This window comes from Mastigoproctus giganteus, chromosome 13 (genome assembly GCF_048544385.1).
Source record: "Mastigoproctus giganteus isolate SK-2022 chromosome 13, ASM4854438v1, whole genome shotgun sequence".
Lineage (NCBI taxonomy): Eukaryota > Metazoa > Arthropoda > Arachnida > Uropygi > Thelyphonidae > Mastigoproctus > Mastigoproctus giganteus.
In genome coordinates this window covers 105471637-105493684 of record NC_143587.1, presented here as the reverse complement: position 1 = coordinate 105493684, position 22048 = coordinate 105471637, and the positions used below count along the sequence as shown (strand labels likewise).

The following is a 22048-nucleotide window of genomic DNA, read 5'->3' as shown; positions in this document are numbered from 1 at the left end:
AAGTACACTTAAGAAAATGGAAAGGACATGTGATTTAGGAATTGCACAACATCTTAACCATGTTGCCATTAGTTACGTAGCAGATCAGCAAGGTACATCATTAAGAAACCTCACCAAAAGTGATGGTAATGGATCGCAGTATATAGTCAAATTGGAGGTTAGCCAATTTCTTTGTAATTTTAAAGTATAAGCAAGAAATGTCTTCAAAGATAGATGAATATATGAGTTAGAAGGGTAAAGGGGGGGAGTCCTTAAAACTAATCTTTACTCATGATATGGCAGACTACAGGGCGTCTACTATAGCCACTGCAAGGTACAGTCAGTCCTCGTATAAGATAGTTGTGTTCCTAGAAACCCTCGTACAATGCAAAATCGTGCAATATAAACAACAGGCCCGATGGGAAAAACAGGGTTAGGTGCCGACCACCCAAGATTGAACACACATTTGTAACCAAAACATTACCAAACACAATAAATAATCGTAATAAAATACGTAAGTATTTTATTACGGCTATTACGTAATAAAATATTGCTAATGCTTTTGCTTCTATCGTAAGCAAACTTGTTTTTCGTTTGATTTTCTATCCAAACAGATGACAGCATCTCTTCCAATTCAATATCACATGGTCTTTCATTTCGCTCAAAGCGTTTCACAATTTCATATTTTTTCTCTATCGACAGAAGCGGACTGGCCATAAGCCTTACCGGGGGAACCCAAGTGGACCGGAGGCCGGTGTGATTTTTGGCCATAAACCATAGTATGAGGCCACTATAAATTTTTCCGGGTAAGAATTTTTGACCCAGTCCGCTTCTGTTTATCGATATTGCTTTTCTGTTTCTCTCTGAATCTGTAGTATCTTCACCAGGACGCTTCCTGTTTACGCCTTTTAAGAATTTTACTTATTTTTAGGGAATAAAGCACAATTACAAAACGAGGAGGCACGCTTGATACACATAAACAAAGCTGCGCGAGTGTAGCAACTGAATAAACAACACCGTAAAGGCAGAGATACACTATTAACACCTCACATTTTACTAAAGCACATTTCTAGGGGTTACTACCATAAAACAATAAAAACAATTTCCAGTTGTGTTTCTGCTAGTGGAATCTGTTATAAACTGGTAGTAAACTCAATCTAATTGCATTTGCAATTATACCGATAGCTGGAATTGTGTTGGGTTTTACATTATTATGGTGAAATGTGTTTCACCTTCACTGATCTAAAACACATAAATACATTTTCAGAATCTTCTCTTCATTTCTATCGTGTTGCGTTCAGTTGGGGTGATTCCGCGTTTGACTGCCATTTCTTGTAAACACAAAGGCCAATCGTGCATAAGCGAATTCGGTTCGTGTTATATAAGATATCGTTCCCCTATTTATAAATCGTGTACGATCGAATTCGTGTAGTGTAAACACATGTTATACGAGGACTGACTGTATTGCCTAATTAAGCACATCAGGTGGGAGCAATTAAAGTAAACACAAAAACGTGATGTTTTGGAAGAAAGGAGAGGTTGAAAAAAGAGAGTGGGGAGTGATATGATATATAGCACCAATAAGCAGGAAAAAAGCTTTGGAAATAGGACAGTGCTATTGGATAAAAATGGAAAATAGGAAGGCAGAGACATGGAAATATGGATGAGAATAAAATAACTTTTCACGCCAAATTTTAGAGAGTTGCAGAAGACGTTGGTGTGAAGATAGCTGCAGAAAATGTTAGTGCGAGGAGAGTTTGTTATGTGGTGACATCTTGAAGTTGTTGTTGTAAAGTAGAGATGGTTATGAATAGGGGAAATAGTGAGGGATGATGATGCTGTGAAACAGAATATTGGTTCTGTGCACTACTACAACTGCAGATAAACAAAGAATGAAATCTGAGAGCTGGCAAGAAAAGTATTGAAAGAGTGGAGTAGTGGTGTTATAAAGCTGACACTTCATCAGGAATTATGTCAATGAACAAGCCACACAATGTACAGCATAGCAGATCAGGCTAATTCCTGTAAATGAGAATATTCAGTAGCAGGACAATGAACATTATATCATGTTCCTAAATTCCACTCCAGCGGAGAGAAAGACATTCTTAAAAATGGTTTCCACTCTACAAAGAATCAAGGTCAAAGAAGCTGCTGGGGAGATTGTCTAGTAGAGCATCCACCTGATTTTATGTAAGAGAGAATCACACTGCTAAAAGGAAAGTAAGTCCTCTAAAAGTTGTTTATCTTCGCCAAACTGCAGTAGGCCGAATGGCTAGGACTGGTAATCCAAGCAGATTAACTAGAACAAATAAGGAGGAGAAATAGTATCAATAGTAATTATGTCAGAAAGTAAATCACGTGTAACTGTAACAGATGAGATTTATAATTCTAATTTTAACAGTATAGATAAGAGATCATAAGGATAATACTGAGGGGGGGGATCAAATATCGTATTAGCTCAGAATAAGATAAAAATTGTATGTTCTAGCATGATAACAGACTGGGTGTGGGAGTATACATTAGATTGCTTCCCTACTGAAATGGAACAAGGTCCAAAGGTTATTGATCTAAGTAGATTCACAAAGGGCAAGGTTAGGATGAGCAAAGCAATATTGTTAATTGCAAAAAAGGGTTAATAATGAAGAATGGATTATAAGGTTTAATGTGTGATAAAAGTAGGAAGGCAGCTGTGATTAATTAATTGCAGTGTGTGTGTTCAGAGTGTAAAGGATACAGTTATCCTACAGTATGTTGTAGTGTAATAATAAAATTGTCTAAATTGTTGATTGATGTTGTGGTGGATAGAGATTGCGAAGAGTTTCTATAGTGTTAGTGGCGAAATGAAGGCTATGTTCCAGGGAGGGTTGTTGTTGTGTGTAGATTTTTCTGGTGTAAAGGCTACTTAGGCCATATTGTACTTATCATAGTATTTAATACTAGTTTTATTGGCTTCTATGGAATCAATTATATAAACCTATTCGTTTCAGAAAGAAGAAAAATTCTGCAAGATTTGAATTTTCACCTATGATATGGCTAAGTGACAATACCTGTATGTTTGAGAGAGAAGTGAATGAAAAAATTAGACAGGAATTGTTATACAAGGTGCATTCCAGAAGTATGTGTTTTATTGTGAGTGGCCTGTGGCAATGTGAACACTGTGAAGCGTCATTACCTGATAACAGGAATAGGTGGGTCAAATGAGTGTGGCCTATTTGGGCTCTAGCCAGGACTACCTCTTCTTGTCTGTTTCTGCAGAAATGAGAGGCCCATAATTGCAGTACAGGTTTAATTTCAAGGAGTTTGTTATTTATATGTGTTTGCCAATGGAGTGTCCATTGTTCCATACATATATTTCGTATATGCATTTTATAATCACTGAACGGGACCAGAAAATTCATTGGGACTGTGCTGGATGGATGCTTGGCAGCAGCATCTGCAATTCCCTGGTATTCCAGTAAGGCCTGGGATCCAGCAGAAGACAACCTTTTGTCAATGATCTCTGAGACGAATCAACTCTAATCTGATGAGCTGTAGTAATGGATGAGTAGGTGGGGAAATCTTTTGCATTGCTAATAGGGCACTTTACGAGTCTGTGTAGATTATGCTCTTTTGGACTGAGAGATGGAAAATGTTTTCCAGAGCAAGCTTTATGGCATATAATTCAGTGGTTTGACTACTGCATTCTGTCGGAAGTGATACAGAAATGGTAGTGTCATGGAATACCGCAACTGCACCTGTTCCACTCTCAGACTTCGATCCATCAGTATATATTTTAGAGAAGTCAGGATAACATTGTATATGTGTAATGTGCAGCTGTTGGATGTTATTATCTGTTAAGGAGTGTTTTTCCCATTGGTGGAAATAATTGTCACAAGACGGCATGATGACAGACCATGGAGGAACGTGATCTTTAGGTTCTTGGCGGACTTTATTGAATTGTATATTCCAGTTTTCTGCTAGTTCCATTAACCTAATACCCGCAGGCCTAGTTGCTTGTAGTTTGTTTTTATAAAAGGTCGTGAGTTTCGGATCACTAAATATTGACCAATTAGGGTGGATCGACTGGCTTTGGATCTTGGTTGCGTAGTTCAGTAATAACATCTTTCTGCTGATCTTCAGAGGAGCTTTATAGGCTTCTACATATAGACTTTGCACTGGAGATGTTCTGAATGCAGATAGGGCTATTCTAAGAGCTGAATGTTGAATAGGGTTCAGGCGAGATAAAGCACTTTCCCTAGCAGAATCGAAGACAGGCGTGCCATAGTCCAATCGAGATCTGATTATGGATCTATATAAGTGAAGCAAGGTATAATGATCAGCTCCCCAGGTTGTTGCTGATAACGCTCTGAGTATGTTCATTTTTTTTTGACAAGCTAGCTGTCCGGAGATGTTCAATGTGTTTTTGATTGTTTAACTTACTGTCAAAAATTAAGCCAAGCAGATGAATACTATTTGCTATTGGAACAGGATGGTTATCTAATTGTAGTTCAGGATCAGGATGCATTTTGCGTATGGTACAGAAGTGAATGGCAGTCGATTTCTGACTGAATAGTCTGTAACCTTTTGTGTCATCCAAATCTGGATCCGATTTATTGATATCTGCAATTGTCTCTCAATATAGTTCATGTTTTGAGAATGGCAGGAGATTGTGAGATCATCGGCATAAAGATATGAGTCCACTGTTTTTGGAATGAGTTCAGTTAAATGATTAATTCTAATTGTGAATAGAGTGCCGCTGAGAAAGGAGAGGGATTCCTTCTTCCTGGACAAAGTTTATAGACAGAGTTCCCTGATAACGAACTCGAAATGATCTTTGTTGTAAGAAATTCTGGATGAAATATGGCAAATTTCCTCTCAGGCCAAGAGAATGTAGATCCTTTAATATGCCAAAACACCACATCATGTCAAAGACTTTCTCAATATCCAGACAGACCATAACGAGATGCTCCTTTTTGATGAATGGATTTCTGGTGTTTGGTTCAGCTTTAATCATAAGGTCCAATGATGATCGATTTTTTCTGAATCCAAATTGATTGTTATAGATTAAATTTTGGGACTCAAGATACCAAGTCAGATTGTGGTGAATCATTTTTTTGAGGGTTTTGCTCAGACAGCTGGTAATGAAATTGGTCGTTAGTTATGAGGAACAGAATAGTCTTCACCAGGTTTTGGGATAGCCAGTATGTAGGAATGATGCCAGGAGCTTGGAAATGTATGTTCAGTGAAGATTCGATTGAAGAAGATGAGCAGTGACGAGTGTGATTTTGGATCTAAATTTTTGAGCATAACATAAAATATCCCATCAGGGCCAGCAGCGCTGTTCCTTGTGTTGTTAAGAGCTAGCTGCAGTTCAACCATGGTGAATGGTTGATTATATGTTAATGCACATCTGTCCGTGAAATTCAGTTTGGATTTTTCAGTTGCATCTTTAATTTTTTGAAAAGATTGGTCATAAGCAGATGAGGAGGACAACTGAGAAAATACAGATCCTAGTGCATTTGCGATTTCTGCAGGGGTAGAAAGTTCCCGACCATTCCAGTTAATTAGTGGAGTAGATGTTGGAGGAAATTTGCCATTTAACAGTTTCATCTTGTTCCAAATCAGTCTGATGTTTGTATTTTTATTGACTGGGGAAGCGAATTTAATCCAAGATTCTTTTTTTGCTTTTCATCTCATATAACGGGCTCTTGATCTAAGTCGCTTATAATTAATAAGATTGGAAGTGGTTGGATGTTTATAGAATTGATTCCATGCTTTGTTTTTCTCTTTTTTTGCATTGTTACACTCTTCGTCCCATCAATAATTTAATTTTCGCCTTTTCTTGAGTTGAGTTGGCATTGTGGAGTGGCAGTGGTTGCAGCTGTTAGAATTTGGTTTGTAATGTGTTCAGTAACATGGTTGATAGAAGAGCACTGTATAATATGGTTGTCGAACGAGACAAGCCTGCTCTACTTTATCCAGCCAGCCTTTGGAAATTTCCATTTTACTGGATTATCTCCTGGTGATGAACAGGAAGTTTGAACTTTGCATATTATTGGGAAATGATAGCTGTTGTGAGGATCATTAAGAGTTACCAACTGATACTTGGATAAAGCACTGGAAAACAAATGGAAAGGTCTATTGTGGAGTATTGATATTGTTTGTTATTTGGTTTTTAGGAGCATTATCAACTAAGGCCATATTGCTAAGGGGATATGCGGTGGTCATTCCCTGACCTTTCTGCATCCTCCGTATTTGGTGGGCACGGGCTCGAGCCCCGGTCTAATAAAGAAGCGTGTGCTATACACTCCTGCTCCTGCCCACCTGGCAACGGAGGCATCTGTGGAGGTTGAACCAGTAGGAAAATGAACATAGGTAGGAGAGCCAGTATTCAACAATGTTAAATCCTGTCTGTCTATCACCATTTCAATAAGCTTACCATGCCTTTCTAAGCTAGGGGAACCCCATAATTGGTGGTGAGAATTAAAGTCACCTAGTATACAGAAGGGAGGTGGAAGTTGCAACACAAGATCTTCGATTTCCTGAATAGAATATGGATGATTAGATAGAAGATAAATTGAAACTAATGTAACAGTGATTCCAATTACTATGCGTGCGGCAACAGCTTCTAAGGAGGTTTGCAATGGAATGCATCTGGAGGGAACTCTTGAATCCAACAGGATGGCTACTCCTCCACGAGCACTATTAGTGTCAGATCTATCCTGTCTGAAGATAGTGTAATATTTGACTATAGGGGAAACTTGGGGCGTCAAGTTGGTTTCTTGTAGGCATATGGCAACAGGATGGAAGCAGTGAATTAGTTCACTGATATCATCGATATTGCTGCGAAAACCTCTACAATTCCACTGAATGATGTGTTCCATTATTTGGTTTTGTTCGTGGAAGATGTATCTGGCTGCTTTTTATAAGTGGATTGTTTATGACGATCTGGTTTTGATTTTTCTTTTCGGGGAAAAGTGGGATGTCCTGATTCATTGCTATTGTCCATATCACCTTCTGCATGTATTTCAAGCAGTTCTTCTTGGCCGACAGTATCATCAGTATCCATGCTTGTTAGGCATGATTCTTTCGCCTCCACAGGATATGATCTTAGCAAATTTTATGCTACCTGACATTGCGGAAGTCTCTGGGATGGAATTGTAAGTGGCGCATTGTTGCTTTGGTCTACTGAATTTGGTTTATATGGATGCTGGACCGAGAGTACTGATCGAGCCCAGTCTGATACTGATATTTTTGGAGAGATGGATACTTCTGTTGAGATGCTACTGATTCCTGTCTGTGAATGGTAGAACCCTAAGTGCATTTTGGTATACTTAAGTTGACCTGTTTTTTCACTTCTTGGTAAGAGACTTTATTTTCAATTTTATATTTTTGTATTTTTTTTTTTCCTATCTTCCATAGATCACAATCTTTGGAGTAAGCTGGATGCTTGCCACTACAATTAGGACACTGTGGTGTTGGAGCCTTGCATTCCGCTTGCGTGTGATTTTTGCAGTCGCAGTTCAGACATATAGCATCTCCATGGCATGCTGTCTGAGAATGTCCAAACTTTTGACATTTATAACATCTAAGCGGATTTGGGATATATGGCCTAAAGACAATTCAAGTAACCTGCTTTGACAGAACCCAGTAGATTTGGAGTACTGAAAGTTAAGATTATGCTTCACGTGGGAGTTAAGTTGCCGTCTTTTCTGATCATGATTCATTTCGCATGAGACACATTTTGATCTTTTAGCTCTTGGACGATTTCTTCCTCAGAATCGTTTAACAGATCCCATTCGGAGATCGCTCCCTTGGAAGAATTCAGTGTGTTGTGTGGGGTAACCTGAATCAGTATTCCACTTAAATAAGTAAGTTGTAGTATTAACTCAGAATGTCTTGAGTGAGATGTCTCTATCAGCAAATCTCCTGATTGGAGATGTTTGACCATTTTTGGTAACCTGCAGCATTTTCTGCACCATCATGAGTTATCTCTGCATGATGAAAGGGGAGAGCTTTCTCACAGGCTGGGAAGACAAAGAATGTACTATAAGGAAAGCTGAAGATTCCTGCTTCCTAGTGTCCTTTTTAAGTCTTTGAAAGAGAGAAGTCATGGTCGGTGTCATTGTCATGTTCATGTTGAGAGCTCTTGGGCTTTAAAAGCACCGAAATACGTCCGTTTCCATTTCTGCTCCTTTTAGCTCTGAGGGATGGATTTTCCCCCAGGTTACCGGCCCTGCCACATGGAGGCAGGAGCTGTGCCACCAGTGACCAAGCGGATATTGAAGTTAGTAGAGTGATTAGTATTTGATATGAAGACTAAGAAAAGAAAGGTGGATTCCCTTTCTGGATTTTTACTTCTCACTTTGCAAGAAAAAAACCACTTGATTTGAACAAAAGAGGAGAAAATCCCACGAGAAAAGAAATAAAACTATATTGTTTTCAAAGAGCACTCTATAAATCGCACAGAGAAAAATGCTTGGCACTATCGCTTGACACTCGGGGGCTCCAGGGAGGGTATAAATATGAATCTTTCATAGGTAAAGATTAAGTCAATGTGCTGGAAGACAGAGTGGTAATCTCAAGTAGGCTTTGATACATACATTTTTATATATCTATAAAGTGGTTGCTCAAATGAGTAAATCAGATGAATGTCCTTTAAAGTGCTTGTGTATAATATGTAATTAACATGTATGACAGATGTGTAGTTGTCAAATTTTGTGTCTTTATTCATGGGAAACACACACACTGGGATTTTCAAAGGATTGTATTTTGTGTTAACCTGGGGAGGTGGACCCTCTGTAGCTAAACTTCTTCTGAAATATTATACAGGCAGGTAGCAACATGGGCCTAAGGGAACCGAGGGCTCTTTTTTTCCATATTGGAATAACAACTACATACAGCCAGGCCTCGCATAACATGAGTTCGATTAACGTGATTTTCAGTTAAAGCTATTTGAAAAATTATACCACTTTTCACTTTACACAATGCAAATTTCCAATTAACACGATTTTTTTTTTTAATGCGATAGTTAAAAAAGATTTGAATCACACGTTAAGCTTACCGCGAGTCGTACGGTCAATAAACAAACGTTTTCCTGCTGCCCGCCTCAGTGTGTTCCATCAACCATCGGAAAAAGACGTGTTACTTGTTTGTTTCCTGCTAATAAAGTCAATGCACACTTGCATAAAATTCAAATTTTTAAATGAGCCAGAAAAAAATGTTACCGCGAAGGAGATAACAGTAAAAGAATCAGATGAAATCTTTCGTATCGCAGAGAACCTCAAACAAAAGGTTTGAGGTTCTCTGGTAAAATATTTATTTCCCCAGGGCCCAGAGAAGATTGTTGTCGGCTATCGGAAATTGATTGACGAAAAGAGAAAGTCAACACTGTTCAAATATTTATGCAACAGTTATTTCTTCATTGTGTATTTTATGTCAGAGGTTCCCAAACTTTCTCGGTTCACGGCACCCTTAGTGTCTCTGTAATTTTTTCAAGGCACACTCAGACCAAAAGAAATACCTAACAGTTCCGTTTAGTAGTTAGGTCCAAACAACTTAATAAGAAATGCTGAAACTGTGAACTACCTTGAACTAGTAGTTCGCACGGTGTCCAACAGATGTCGAGTATCGCTGTGTTTCTCTTGAAAATTTAAAATATTCCACGGCGCACAGTTTGGGAACTACTGTTTTATGCAATAAACATTTAATTCAATAATTATTTTCATTATCTTTTACATTGTATACAGTTAAAAAGTTATTTAAAAGGTATTTTTAAAATTCTTTATGGACATTCCAGAAGGTCAAGGACCAATTATAATTTTTCCTATTGATTTATTATATTTGATTAACGCGTTTCCGTTTTGCGCGATGCGCTCACGGGACAAATTAATCGAGGCCAGCCTGTATATTGTATTCCTAAGGTGATGATGAATTGATGATGATGATGATACATTAGAAAAAATAATTAACAAGAGAAGGTTGAAATAAAATATAGGATTTCCCACAATTGGCAATTCAGTCAAGTAATTAATTTAAGGTTAAAAAATATATATATATATATATGAATAATGGCTTAAAAATTTTATAATGCAATAACATAAAATAAGAAGATAAATATATACTGAGCTATCATTAGAGGCAGCAAAATGCACATCCTCCACATAATGCCCAGTACATAACAGATAATTCATATAAAAATAATACATAAGCCAGTAGCATGGCAAAACTGTAGAGCAAAAGTTAACATAAAAATTAACATAATTTAAATAAACAAGGAGGGGAAAAGTAAAGGTAACAAGGCAGAAACCGTAGCTGCATGTCCCCAAATAATTTAGAGTTCAATTAAATCCAATTAATAATAATGAATCCGTTTAAATTTAAAATAATGCCAATTATATAATAATTTAGCAGTAGTATAATTTAGCAGTATACATATATATATATATGTATATATATATATATATATATATACATATATAATTACGAATAATAAAAATTAAAAGTTAAAATTTAGAAGTAAGAGTATTGCTGTTCTTTTTCATAATTTTGGTGGATAACCTCTGACGAAGACACAAAAATTATGAAAAATACTGCAATGCTATTTCCACATTGGTCGTTGTTTTTTCAAAATTTGCATTTTGTTTCTTTTTATATCGTTACATTCTTTTTATATCGTTACACTTTTTCTTTTCCTTTTTTCCACTCTTTGTTCAACACATATATCGCTACCAGGATACACGGTATTTTCATTATTAGCACTAATTAAATTCTATACTTATATATATACCTACTACATTCTACACATAACAATAAAATATAATTTTATATATACATATATATATACACCATGCAATGCTATAAATAGTAATTTGTTTTTTATGAACACCCAAAAACAGTCCATATTTAAGGAGTGACATTGTTAACCGAAATTGTACCACTACTACTACGGAGTTTTGAACTTTTAAGACAAGTCGAAGTTTGTACATTAGGCTTCATCATTATAAAATCTTATAGAGTGAAATCCTTCGTCAGTTACAGAAGTCTGCTTTACTTATTCTCAGCATTGGGCAAAATCATCATTTGAATTTCATATAGTTTGAGGCTTTTTACCCTAAAATTTTATTAGTCTAAGAAGTACACCTTTTGTCATCTCTCATATTATGTAAATAACTCACAACTGGGCCATCATCTACTTGCCCAACACTGAGAATATGTAACAGCAGACTTCTCTAATGGGGAAGTGTTATTTATTCAAAGTACAAGAGTCAAGCAACTTATGAAGGATTTTACAGTATGAAATAATGACGATGCCGAATGTACAAATTTTGGCTTGTCATAAATTTCAGAACTATGTGGAAATGGCACAAATGGATTAAACAATTCACTTCTTAAAACAGGATAAGATCAAAATATGGTCTGTTTTTGGATGTTCAAAAAATGAATTACCTATTTAGCACACTGTATCAAAAAATGACCCTCAATGGACGTAGTTTCTCTTCACTTCCAGCTTTCACAGAACCAATTAAGGATGCAAATCGAGGTATGCCTGTAATACCCAATCCAAAGTAAGAAAAACAAACCTGATATGGACATACAGAAAGAACAGTACAATTAAGATTAAATAAACGAGATGTTCAAAGCAAAAATCAGCAGAAAAAGGCTCATAGGCTGACAAGGTGGAAGATGACTCAATATCAAGTAAGCCCTAGAGCAAAGATGGCATATTCTAATCAGGGTTAAAGGTTGGGTAGAAATATGGCAGCATGGAGAAAAATTATGTATACAATGCTAATAGTCCAGTAGGACTAACAACATTGTATCCTCTATCACTGGGTTACTATGAGAGTTAACTATCATAGTAACCAAGCAACCCAATGGGTATAAGAGTTTTTGATTATGATGATAGTTTTGAATTTCTTTGTAACAGGTGAATGTCTAACAGGTTTGAATGAGTAACTGAAGTTAACGTGTTCCAAAAGTTTCAGATGGTGAATACAGCAAGAAACCAGAAAAGGAGAAATTTTTAAATGTAAACATTAATTAGTACAATGCATTGAGTAATAGTTAATGCATTTTTCTGCACAAAAATCTTAATAAATTTGATCGGATAGGTAATTATCTATAGGTGAGTCATAGAAAAAACATAAAATTAATTAAACAGCTATAGTAAAATCTCATTACTTTGATTGGCATAAGTTACTTACTTATTTTTACATACTGAATAGATAAACTTACCTGAATACCTGAGGGATGGTAAACCGATGTGGTCTTTACAGTAGGAATTATCTAAAAAATAATAAAACAGAAAACAATACAATTTATAAGCTTACTTTTTCTATCTTTGGCAAACAGAACTAAATTAATATAGTAAATACATAATTAATGTAATAGTTTAGCTGTATAATTATACAGGGTGTCTCAAAAATACACAGCATAACTTCAGGAATGAGTTCCTCGTATGTAGACAATAAAAATATTTTCCATCAACATAGTTCCAGAAATGCTTGGTTTCTGAGTTTTGAAGGTCTATCTATGACACTTAACTGTTCACATCACCTTATAGCAATTGTTCAAAATGTCCACCTTCTGCCTGAATACAGGCCTCGCATCGACATCTCATGGACTCGCGAAGATGATTCCAAATTCCTGGCATATTTCGTATCATCTCACAACCTGCCACAATTCAATTGCGGAGGGTTTCCACATCAGCTACGGAAGTCAAATAAACCAATGGCTTTAAATGGCCCCACAAGAAGAAATCTAGTGGGTTTAAATCAGATGAGCATGGAGGCCAGGCAGTTGGTCCACCCTCTAAGCAGTTGGTCCACCTTCAGGAGTCGTAGATCTTGGTCGTCCTCTGTCGGCAGAACGAGGTGTAAAAAGGTCCCATGTTCACAAAGGCAGTGATGGATACCTTCAAACATTTTCCTGTCTGGACATCTTCGTTCTGGGAACATTTCATGGTACAAACGACGAGCCTCCAGAGCATTGACATCCGCCAAACCATACATAAAGTGCATATCCGCTTGCTCCTGATTTGAGTACATGGTCGGAATGGAAACCCACCAGATTCTGTCAGTACCTTGTGATGAAGGAAATCACATGCGGGAGATAAGGCATTCCAGTTAATAAACTCGGGAACCAAGCATTTCCGGAACTATGTTGGTATAAAATATTTTTATTGTCTACATATGAGGAACTCATTCCTGAAGTTATGCCGTGTATTTTTGAGACACCCTGTATAATAAATTCAAATGCAACAAGGCATATTATAAGAGCTTAAAATTATCTATTAAATACTGGTGTAGCTACACCATAGATAGCTCTTAAACAAAAACTACGATATTAGTGTAAAGATATCGTTTCATCTGTATCTCATATTGTGATCATCCTTCACAAGGAGTTACCATGTATTGCACTACCTCGAATAAGTAACACTTCACTAATAAAGAAGACCATTTTAACTTATTCTTGGTGGGCACCACACCCAGACGGCACCATTTCAAAGTTTGTTGGCCTTTCAATGGTGGATGGGCCGGTACCCTGGTGTTGCAATCATGACAACCCATGATTGCAACACCAGGATGCCAAAGAGTGTATGTGTTAATGCTATAATAAATACAAATACAACAAGGCATAACATTATAAGAGCTTAAAATTATCTACTAAATATTGGTGTAGATACACCATAGATAGCTCTTAAATGAAAACTACGATAGTAATGTAAAGGAATCATTTCATCTGTATCTCATATTGTGATCATCCTTCACGAGTTATCATGTATTGCACTACCTCGAATGGAGAAGACTATTATCTCACACTGTGGGATTAACTTCACAACTAGATTGTCTGATTGCAATACTAGGGTACGTGCCCACCCACCGATGAAGGGCCAACAAGCCTTGAAATGGTGCCATCAGGGTGGTGGTGACCACCGAGAAAAAGTAACAATAGTCTTCCCTATCAGTGAAGCATTACTTAATCGAGTTAGTGCAATAGATGGTAACTCATTACAAAGGATGATCACAACATGAGATACAAATGAAACGATGCCTTTACACTACTAATATAGTTTTCATTTAAGAGCAATCTATGGTGTATCTACACCAATATTTAGCTAATTATAATACATTATGTAATATACCCTATTAACCCAAGTGTAAGCTCCATTCTCAAAATTATATGGTTTTGAAATGAAAAACTATTTTATGTATACTAGCATTATTTTTCATATTAATCAAAATGCAACAGTAATCATGCTTCATTCAAGTTCAAGCTCGCAAACACAAAATATAGACATTAGCAGTAGCAAAGGCATATTATGCAAGAAATCAAGCTTTACAGCCAAAAAAAAAGAAGGAAAAAACAAATCATCCCATTTCACCCATCCGTTCACTCTAAAAGTTTGCACAGTTCCTTGCATTTATTTACACTCAACTTCCACAATGAGAGATGGAAATTTGTTAGAGCAATCAAGTACCTGCTGGCTAAACACATTTCCACAAATCTATTCTATAACTGTCTTTCCCCAATTTGAATTTCTGCCACCTCAGGTTCACAATCTGAGCAAGAGGAAGAATCCCATTAGCACTGAGCCATTAGGAATCCCAAGAGGAAGAATCCCATTAGCATTGAGCCAACTCTACATCAAGATGTAGAGTTATTAGATCACCTCGCAGGTGCCTAATCTCCAGATGCTGCAATTTGCAGAATTTAAGCCTTTCTTGGTAAGAGGACCCCCTTCGTTCCCCTCACCAATCTTATTGCCCTTCTCTATACTCATTCTAGGAACTCTACATTCTTCCTCAAATGAGGCTTCCAGACCTGTATCCAATACTCAAGGTATGGCCTAACCATTGCCTTATACAAAGGGATAATCACCTCCTTTTCCCTATTAGCAAAATTCCTGTATATCGGGGTGGCCAACAAGACGATCACATCTTTAATTTCAGTCGATCACGACGAATTTTAAATATATATAAAAATAGATTGCTCAAAATCTAAATATTATTATTATGAGCTCCACTGCATAAGCTAATTACAAATCCGTTAAACTACGTAACTACTCTTTTTGCCACGCAGCCGCTAGGCTTCTGTAATGAAAATTCACAGTAATGTGGTGGAGAGCATAGCATATGTGTCGAATTCTTATTTAGCTTACTTAATATTAATAACTGGACAGTACTTATACGTTAATTTAATAACCTTTGATTTAAAATGAATACTACGAAAAAAAAGCAAAACGTATCATTTTCATCAAAGAGTGGGAACTAGAATACTTTTTTTTGCAATGATAAAAGAAAAATGCTGTTGTTTTATTTGCAATGCTTCCGTGGCTATACCCAAAAAAAAAGGAAATTTAGAAAGGCACTTCAACACACTGATTAGTAGTATTTTTGAATATAAATATCAATTTTTAGCAATGGCTAAGGATCTCAAAGGGGAAAAAATCTGATCATTTTGCAAAAATATCCTGTTTTTGAATTTAATAGTGAGAAATATGTTTCCGAAATTGAAAAGGTTGTGTATGATTTTGAAATCAGATTCAGTGATTTTAAAACAATTGAAGATATTGTCAATATATTTCATATCCTTTAATGTCAACTTAGATACGAAACAAATTGCAAAAAAGTCGCTAAGATTTTTCAAATGGAGAAAATATTACTTCAAAATGAAATCATATTACATTGCGAAACGATATCTTTCTAAAAGCCAGATCATCAGAAGAAGACTTTTGAAAATATGTTTTGCTGAGAAAAGTACCCAAATGTAAAAAAATGCAGTGAACTTTCAAATTCCTGTCTTGGATCCACATATCTATGTGAATCGGCCTTTTCATATTTGAAACAAACAAAGAATCGCTCTACTCTTACTCTTGCATACAGAAGATTTTTATGGTTGGCCTTATCACAGTATATCCCCAATTTTGAAAGCTTGGCAGATGACATGAAGACACAAGCTTCGCATAAATTAAAATTTTAAATACGTGTGAATTTAAAATAAGAATTCTGGATTGTATTTAATTTTAAAATTTATGAACAACATTTTTCATTATGTGTTGATTAACTTTTTTAACCATATGCAATGAATTTCTTCAGATGGTAGATCGCGGCACATTTTGAAGAAAAAAAGTAGATCGCATCACAAATTAAGTTGCTCACCCCTACTGTATATATAGGCGCCTCCGTAGCCAGGTGGGCAGGAGCAGCAGTGCGTAGCACACGCTTCTTGATTAGACCGGGGTTCGAGCCCGTCACCACCAAATACGGAGGATGCGGAAAGGTCAGAGAATGACCACCGCATATCCCGGAGCAATATGGCCTTAGTTGCTAATGCTCCAAAAAACAAACAAACATCATCAGTCCTACTGTATATCATCGACAAGACCCCATGACCTGCTATTGCAACCTGTCTGCACTGCTCAGAAAACTTCATATCTGACTTCATATTGCAGTGCATACTGTCATTAACAACCCACCAACCTTTGTATCATGTGAAAACCTGGATATTAAGCCTGATATATCTTAATCAATATCATTGATAAATATACAAAACAACAATGGGTCCAACATGAACACTGAGGAACTTCACTAATAACATTAGTCCACGAAGAGTGAGCAGTGTCCATAGATTACCACTGTCTGTCTTCACCCAATCAACCATCCTTTTAACCATTGTAGCAACTTGCCCTTAATCCCATACTGCTCCATTTTGTACAGCAGTCTTCCAGGTGCAACAGTATCAAAAGCTTTCCTGAAATCGAAGTATATGATATCAATTTTTTTTTTCATCCAGTTCCTTTGTGACCACATCATAGTATCCAATGCCGACCGGGCTAGCCGGGTAGGTAAAGTGCCTGCCTGGCAACCCAAAGGTCGCGGGTTCGATTCCCACCTCGGGCTGGATATCACAAAACATGAAGGAAGAAAGAAAAAAACTGGTTCCTTCGTGTATTGATCACATCATACGAAATAAATAAATAGTATCCAATCAATTTTGTCAGATAAGACTTACCCTTAACAAATCCATGCTGTCTGAATTATTACTGCAGTCTTGTCTATATGATCCTGCAATGCTTTTTTAACCAGTGACTCAATTATTTTCCCCGGAACAGAAGTTAAACTAACAGGTCTGTAATTACTCGAGTCACACTTTTATCCCAGTTTGTGAATTTGAGATACATTTGCACATCTCCAGTCTGTGCAGATCTCTCCTGAGTCCAAGGGGAGGTTCCCACAATTAGAACACCTGGGTATAGAACAGTAAGTAACAGTTCTATACCTGGGTATAGAACAGTATAATTCACGATGGCTAAATGATGCGATGAAGATTATTTATGTGACTGCAAAAAAAAAAATTTTAAAAAAGAAAGGAAGAAAAGGAAAAAAAAACAACAGGAAGAAGAAAACATTTCCACCCCTCAAATTTTATTCATCACCAAACTTGATTATCCAATTCTGCTTTGAAATTGAACAAACTCTTGGTCCCTACCAATCTAATTGCTTTTTGAATTATTTCCAGAGGCTCTGTCTTTCTTAAAGTGTGGCCTTCAAGACCTGAATGGAATATTATACATAATCTTACCATCATCTTATATAAAGAAGCAATGACATTCTTTTCCCTATGCAAAGATCCTATAAAAATATAACAGACAAGATATTATAAGCCTTCTTGGCCACTAGATTACGCTACAAGGAAAATTTCAAGTCTGACTGAATATAACCCTTTATGTCTCCTTTTCATCCTGAAAGATGTTTTCGGGATGAAAATGAGTCTCCCTCCTCATGAGCTTATATATACCTTCTGGATTTCCTTTCCCCCACCCATGCAGGGAACTTATTTTAAGAAGCATTAAACTGCAATTACCCCTTACACCTTTTTTTTTTCCCTCCAAAACATTTGTGCAACTTATCTAAGTCATTTTGAAAAAAAAAAAAAAAAAAAAACCACCTTTTAGGGTTGTTAATCACCCTTCCTACCTTTAAATTATCTGTATTGAAAAATCATTAAAACTTTAAAACTAGAACTGTGTAATCATTTTCATGTAATGCAACACCTTCCAACCACAGACATTTCAAACAATAACGAAAAACTCATTGAGACTATTGTACACACTTCCTATACCCTTGCACCTACCATAAAACAAGAAAAAACAACCAGAATATCAAAATAAACAACTGCCAAGATGAAAAAGTGACAAGAAATGAAGCAAAGCAGTAACCTAAGAAACAAGGCAGAATATGTAGCAGTGTGCAGAACCATAAGAAAGCACATAATAGAAGAAATGAGCAAGTTCAACACTGATCTTGTCAAACAAACACTAGAAGAAAATCAAGGGCTAAAGAAAGCAAAACAAAAAATGGTTACACGCATGAGCCAAATGTTTGCTTTGAAGCTTGAGGATGGCACCTTATGATTTGCAGATAATATCATTCTCTTTGCCAATGATCTGGAAGAAATGAAGAAAAACAGTGAAGAATTGCAACATGAAAACAAGAAGTTTGGTCTGAAGATGAACATCAGGAAAACACAGATTATGTTCAACAAATTTACCAGAGCCAAGAAAATCATGGTCAAGGGACAAAAACTAGACGGAGAAAGGTACGTTTACCCTGGACAAGAAATTTCAACAGAGGGAAACAGTAAATAATAGTTGCTGAGAAAAGATGAAAAAGAAAAGAAAAAAATAGGAAAGATGAGAGTAGGTAGTATAGCTACTAAAAATGGTGGAAAAAAAAGTTTGATATATTATAAACTCTATACAGAAATAAATACTTTATATAATTATATTGTCACATATCACACAACCCTAGCATCTCTTCAAGTGTCATCCACCAGAATTGCAAGACAAAACGACAACGTAGTGTACTCTGTTTCGAATATAGTACATGCCACGGCAAAGTAAAATTAATAAATTTTACTAAGGGAAAGAGAGGAGGGAAAACATTGAGACGTCTGAAGTAAAAATTCATTCAAGACATCCTAAGTGAAAATAAGTTTTTTTTTTTTTTTTGTTTGTTTGTTTGTTGTTGGCGCATCGGCTTCTGTGGCCATAATGCACCTCCAAAAGTTTTCGCATTTTACTCTGATCCAAGCCCGAGGCGGGATTCGAACCCGCAACCTTTGAGTTGCCAGGCAGGCACTTTACCCACCTGGCTAGCTCGGTTGGCAAAAAATAACAGTACAAGGGAGATACAAAGAAAGCTGGCATGTATTTTACAATTGACACGACAGAGGAACAAAACCAAAATACAACCAAAAAAGAAAATATATATATAAAGCCTGAGAAACTAAATTAAAACAAAGAATTATTATTGTAGGATAGACCCAGAGTAGCAAGCAGCCAGTTACAAGAATAGTGGCAAGAAACACGTGGAAGTAATATCAGTAAGTAGCATGTGGCAGATGTACACATTACTGAGACAAAGGCAAATGAAAACTAAAGAAAAATTATGTAAAACGTAGTAGATAGAATGTGTAAATAAGACAGCGAAATGGATAATTAAAACTAAATAAAATATGGCCTGTATGGTCACAGAAGCAAACTTGCCTAACATTTTCCCTGTTTTCACTGGAAAGTCAAGGCATAGACACTCCTCTTACACTATAATTTTGAAGAAAATATGTGAGAACGCCTTTATTAGATTAGACAAGGACAGTAACTAATTTAAAATTGAAAAATGAGTTCGACAAGGAGACACAATATCTCTTAAGTTGTTTACTGCTGCCCTTGAAGAAGCTTTTAGAACAGAGGTTCCCAACCTTTCTCGGTTCACGGCGCCCTTATTGTCCCAGTAATTTTTTTATGGCACCCCTAGGCCAAAAGAAATACCTAACAACAATGGTTTTCGACTTTTTAATATATACCTATAAAATAATTTTATTCTTTATATAGAGGTACAAAATAAAGATCAATTATAGATCACCACAAAATTAAAAAGATACGGCACAATGGATAATGTACCATACCTTTTCCGTAGCCGAGTGGTCAGGAGCGGGAGTGCAGTAGCACACGCTCCTTGAGTAGACAGAGGTTCAAGCCCCTGACTGTTGAATACGGTCGATCTGCCAACCCGCACTGGACCAGCGTGGCAGATTATGGTCCATTTCCCTCAGCATGAATTGTTGAGGAGGCTTCCATCCTGCAGTGGGTTGATAATGGCTGCACTTTTTTTACCTTTTATATTGTACCCTTTTTTTATAATGAAATAAATATATAAATTTCAAAAAAAAATAATAATAACTTTAAGTTATTATTACTGCAACCGGAAATGGAACAAACCACTCTAAACTATTTGTCTCTCCTTTGGATAAGGGCTTCAAAGAGTGTGTACAGAGAAGGCCAACATTTGAAAACTAAGGTTTACAGAAAACCTATGTGTCGTGGCCAATATGCACTTTGAAACTGCTCAGGTCAGTTGCCACAAAAATAGTGTGGTTAAGGCCTTAATGGGAAGGGTGTCTTCATCTGAGGAGAGGAACAACGAGACTAAACGGGTTACGGCTGACCTAGTAACATGAGGGGTATTTAAGAGATATGAGTAGCAGTCTCAGGGATGCTTTTACACCTGTTGCCACCACATACATTCCCTACTATCCGGGCATTTCAGAACCCATTTCCCGTATTTTACCTTCATGTAAGAAATGCTGTGTGCGGCTGCCAGGGCGGAGACTGCACACAGTAGTGTCCGCAATCAAAGATCCTATTGCAGGTAATAGGATCTTCGGGTAATAGAATGACACTAATGGGGTCGTATATCAAATGGAGTGTCCAGATTGTGGGGAGTGTTATGTGGGGGGAATGTTATGTGTGGGAGTGTTATGTGTGTGATCACCTGGGGGGGAGCATGAAAGGGTCCTCAAGACAGCCAATTACATGGGTTCAGCCGTAGCTGAGCATGCCTGGGAAACTAGGCATGGCATTACAGCTAAAGAAGCCGTGCTCGTGGACAGAATGCATGGCCTTTGGAACTGGAAATGGCTAGAGAGTTTAAGGTTATTTTCATCTGGATGAAAATAACCTGAAAATCACCCAGTCTTTGAAGCCCTTATCCCAAGGAGAGACGAATGGTTCGTTCCATTTCCGGTTTCCAACGCACAAGAAGTGGACCATGCGCGGTTGCCATAGTTTGTGTCACGGACCTGCTGGGGTGTATGTGTACATATATAGATTGTCGGATAACCTGCAACCTTTATTGCTGATGAAGCAGCAGCTGCTGCCAAAAGCTCCTGTTTTAGTGGTTTTTAGTGATTTTATACATCATTTTAGAGTTTTTAATTTTATATTTTATCGCATTTTATTCTTGTTATATACCATTTTATTTTATTTTTATTTTAATATACAGTCCGTATGTGGTTTTTTTTTTTTTTTTTTTAATAAAGGCATTTTATCGATTTGAGTCAGTGTTTTAGTAGCATCATAGATGAATAATAACAACTAAATATATTTAGTTGTTAATGACCTTAATGACCAACATATTACAATTTTAAAGCACATACGGCCATTTTCTGATTGACTATTATGTCCAGGACTATTGCTACTGTGGATGGGAAATTATACTCCCTTTTTTACTTTCCTTCTGGAAAAGTAAAGCGGTAGTATAATTTAGGGTCCTAAGGGCAGAAATGTCTATTTCTATTCTACTTTCGCACCTAATTTCACCATTTGTTAGCAAAAAATTTCCACACATAAAACTTTGCCTATAATCTCTACCTACTTCAAGCTCTGTCCATGCAACAATGTACAAGATTGGCTTTGTAGCCTTACTCCATAACTGAATGTACAACGCCAGTAAATATGAAAAGATTAATATACTTTAGTTAAAAGATATATATAAATATAAAATTTAATTTCACTTACTTGACTGGCTTCCAAAATTTGCCAGATGCTGAAAGCTATCTCTGGTGAGGCAGCAAAGGATGCAAGGCAATAAATTAGGGAAGCTTTTAGCTCTGGTGGAACACTACACCCAACTAATCCAAGAAGTACTGTCAGTGGAACATAATGGGTATTTTCACAAAGAGTTAATCTAGCAACTTCATCCTACCAAAGAAATATCAAGTTCATCTTTCTCAAGTGATTCAAATG

At 36.7% G+C, this 22048-nt stretch overlaps 1 protein-coding gene across 2 annotated transcripts in view; it reads right to left on the bottom strand.

The window, feature by feature from the left end:
- The window catches only part of Nup205 (nuclear pore complex protein Nup205), a 738550-nt gene that overhangs the window by 463659 nt on the left and 252843 nt on the right, over nucleotides 1–22048 (bottom strand). For both annotated transcript variants that reach the window (XM_090387115.1, XM_090387116.1), the window contains exons 14-15: nucleotides 21821–22003; nucleotides 12196–12246 (exon numbers count right to left, since the gene is read on the bottom strand). In XM_090387115.1, the coding sequence (XP_090243241.1) occupies nucleotides 12196–12246; nucleotides 21821–22003 (234 nt within the window). The remainder of the gene's footprint in view (nucleotides 1–12195; nucleotides 12247–21820; nucleotides 22004–22048) is intronic.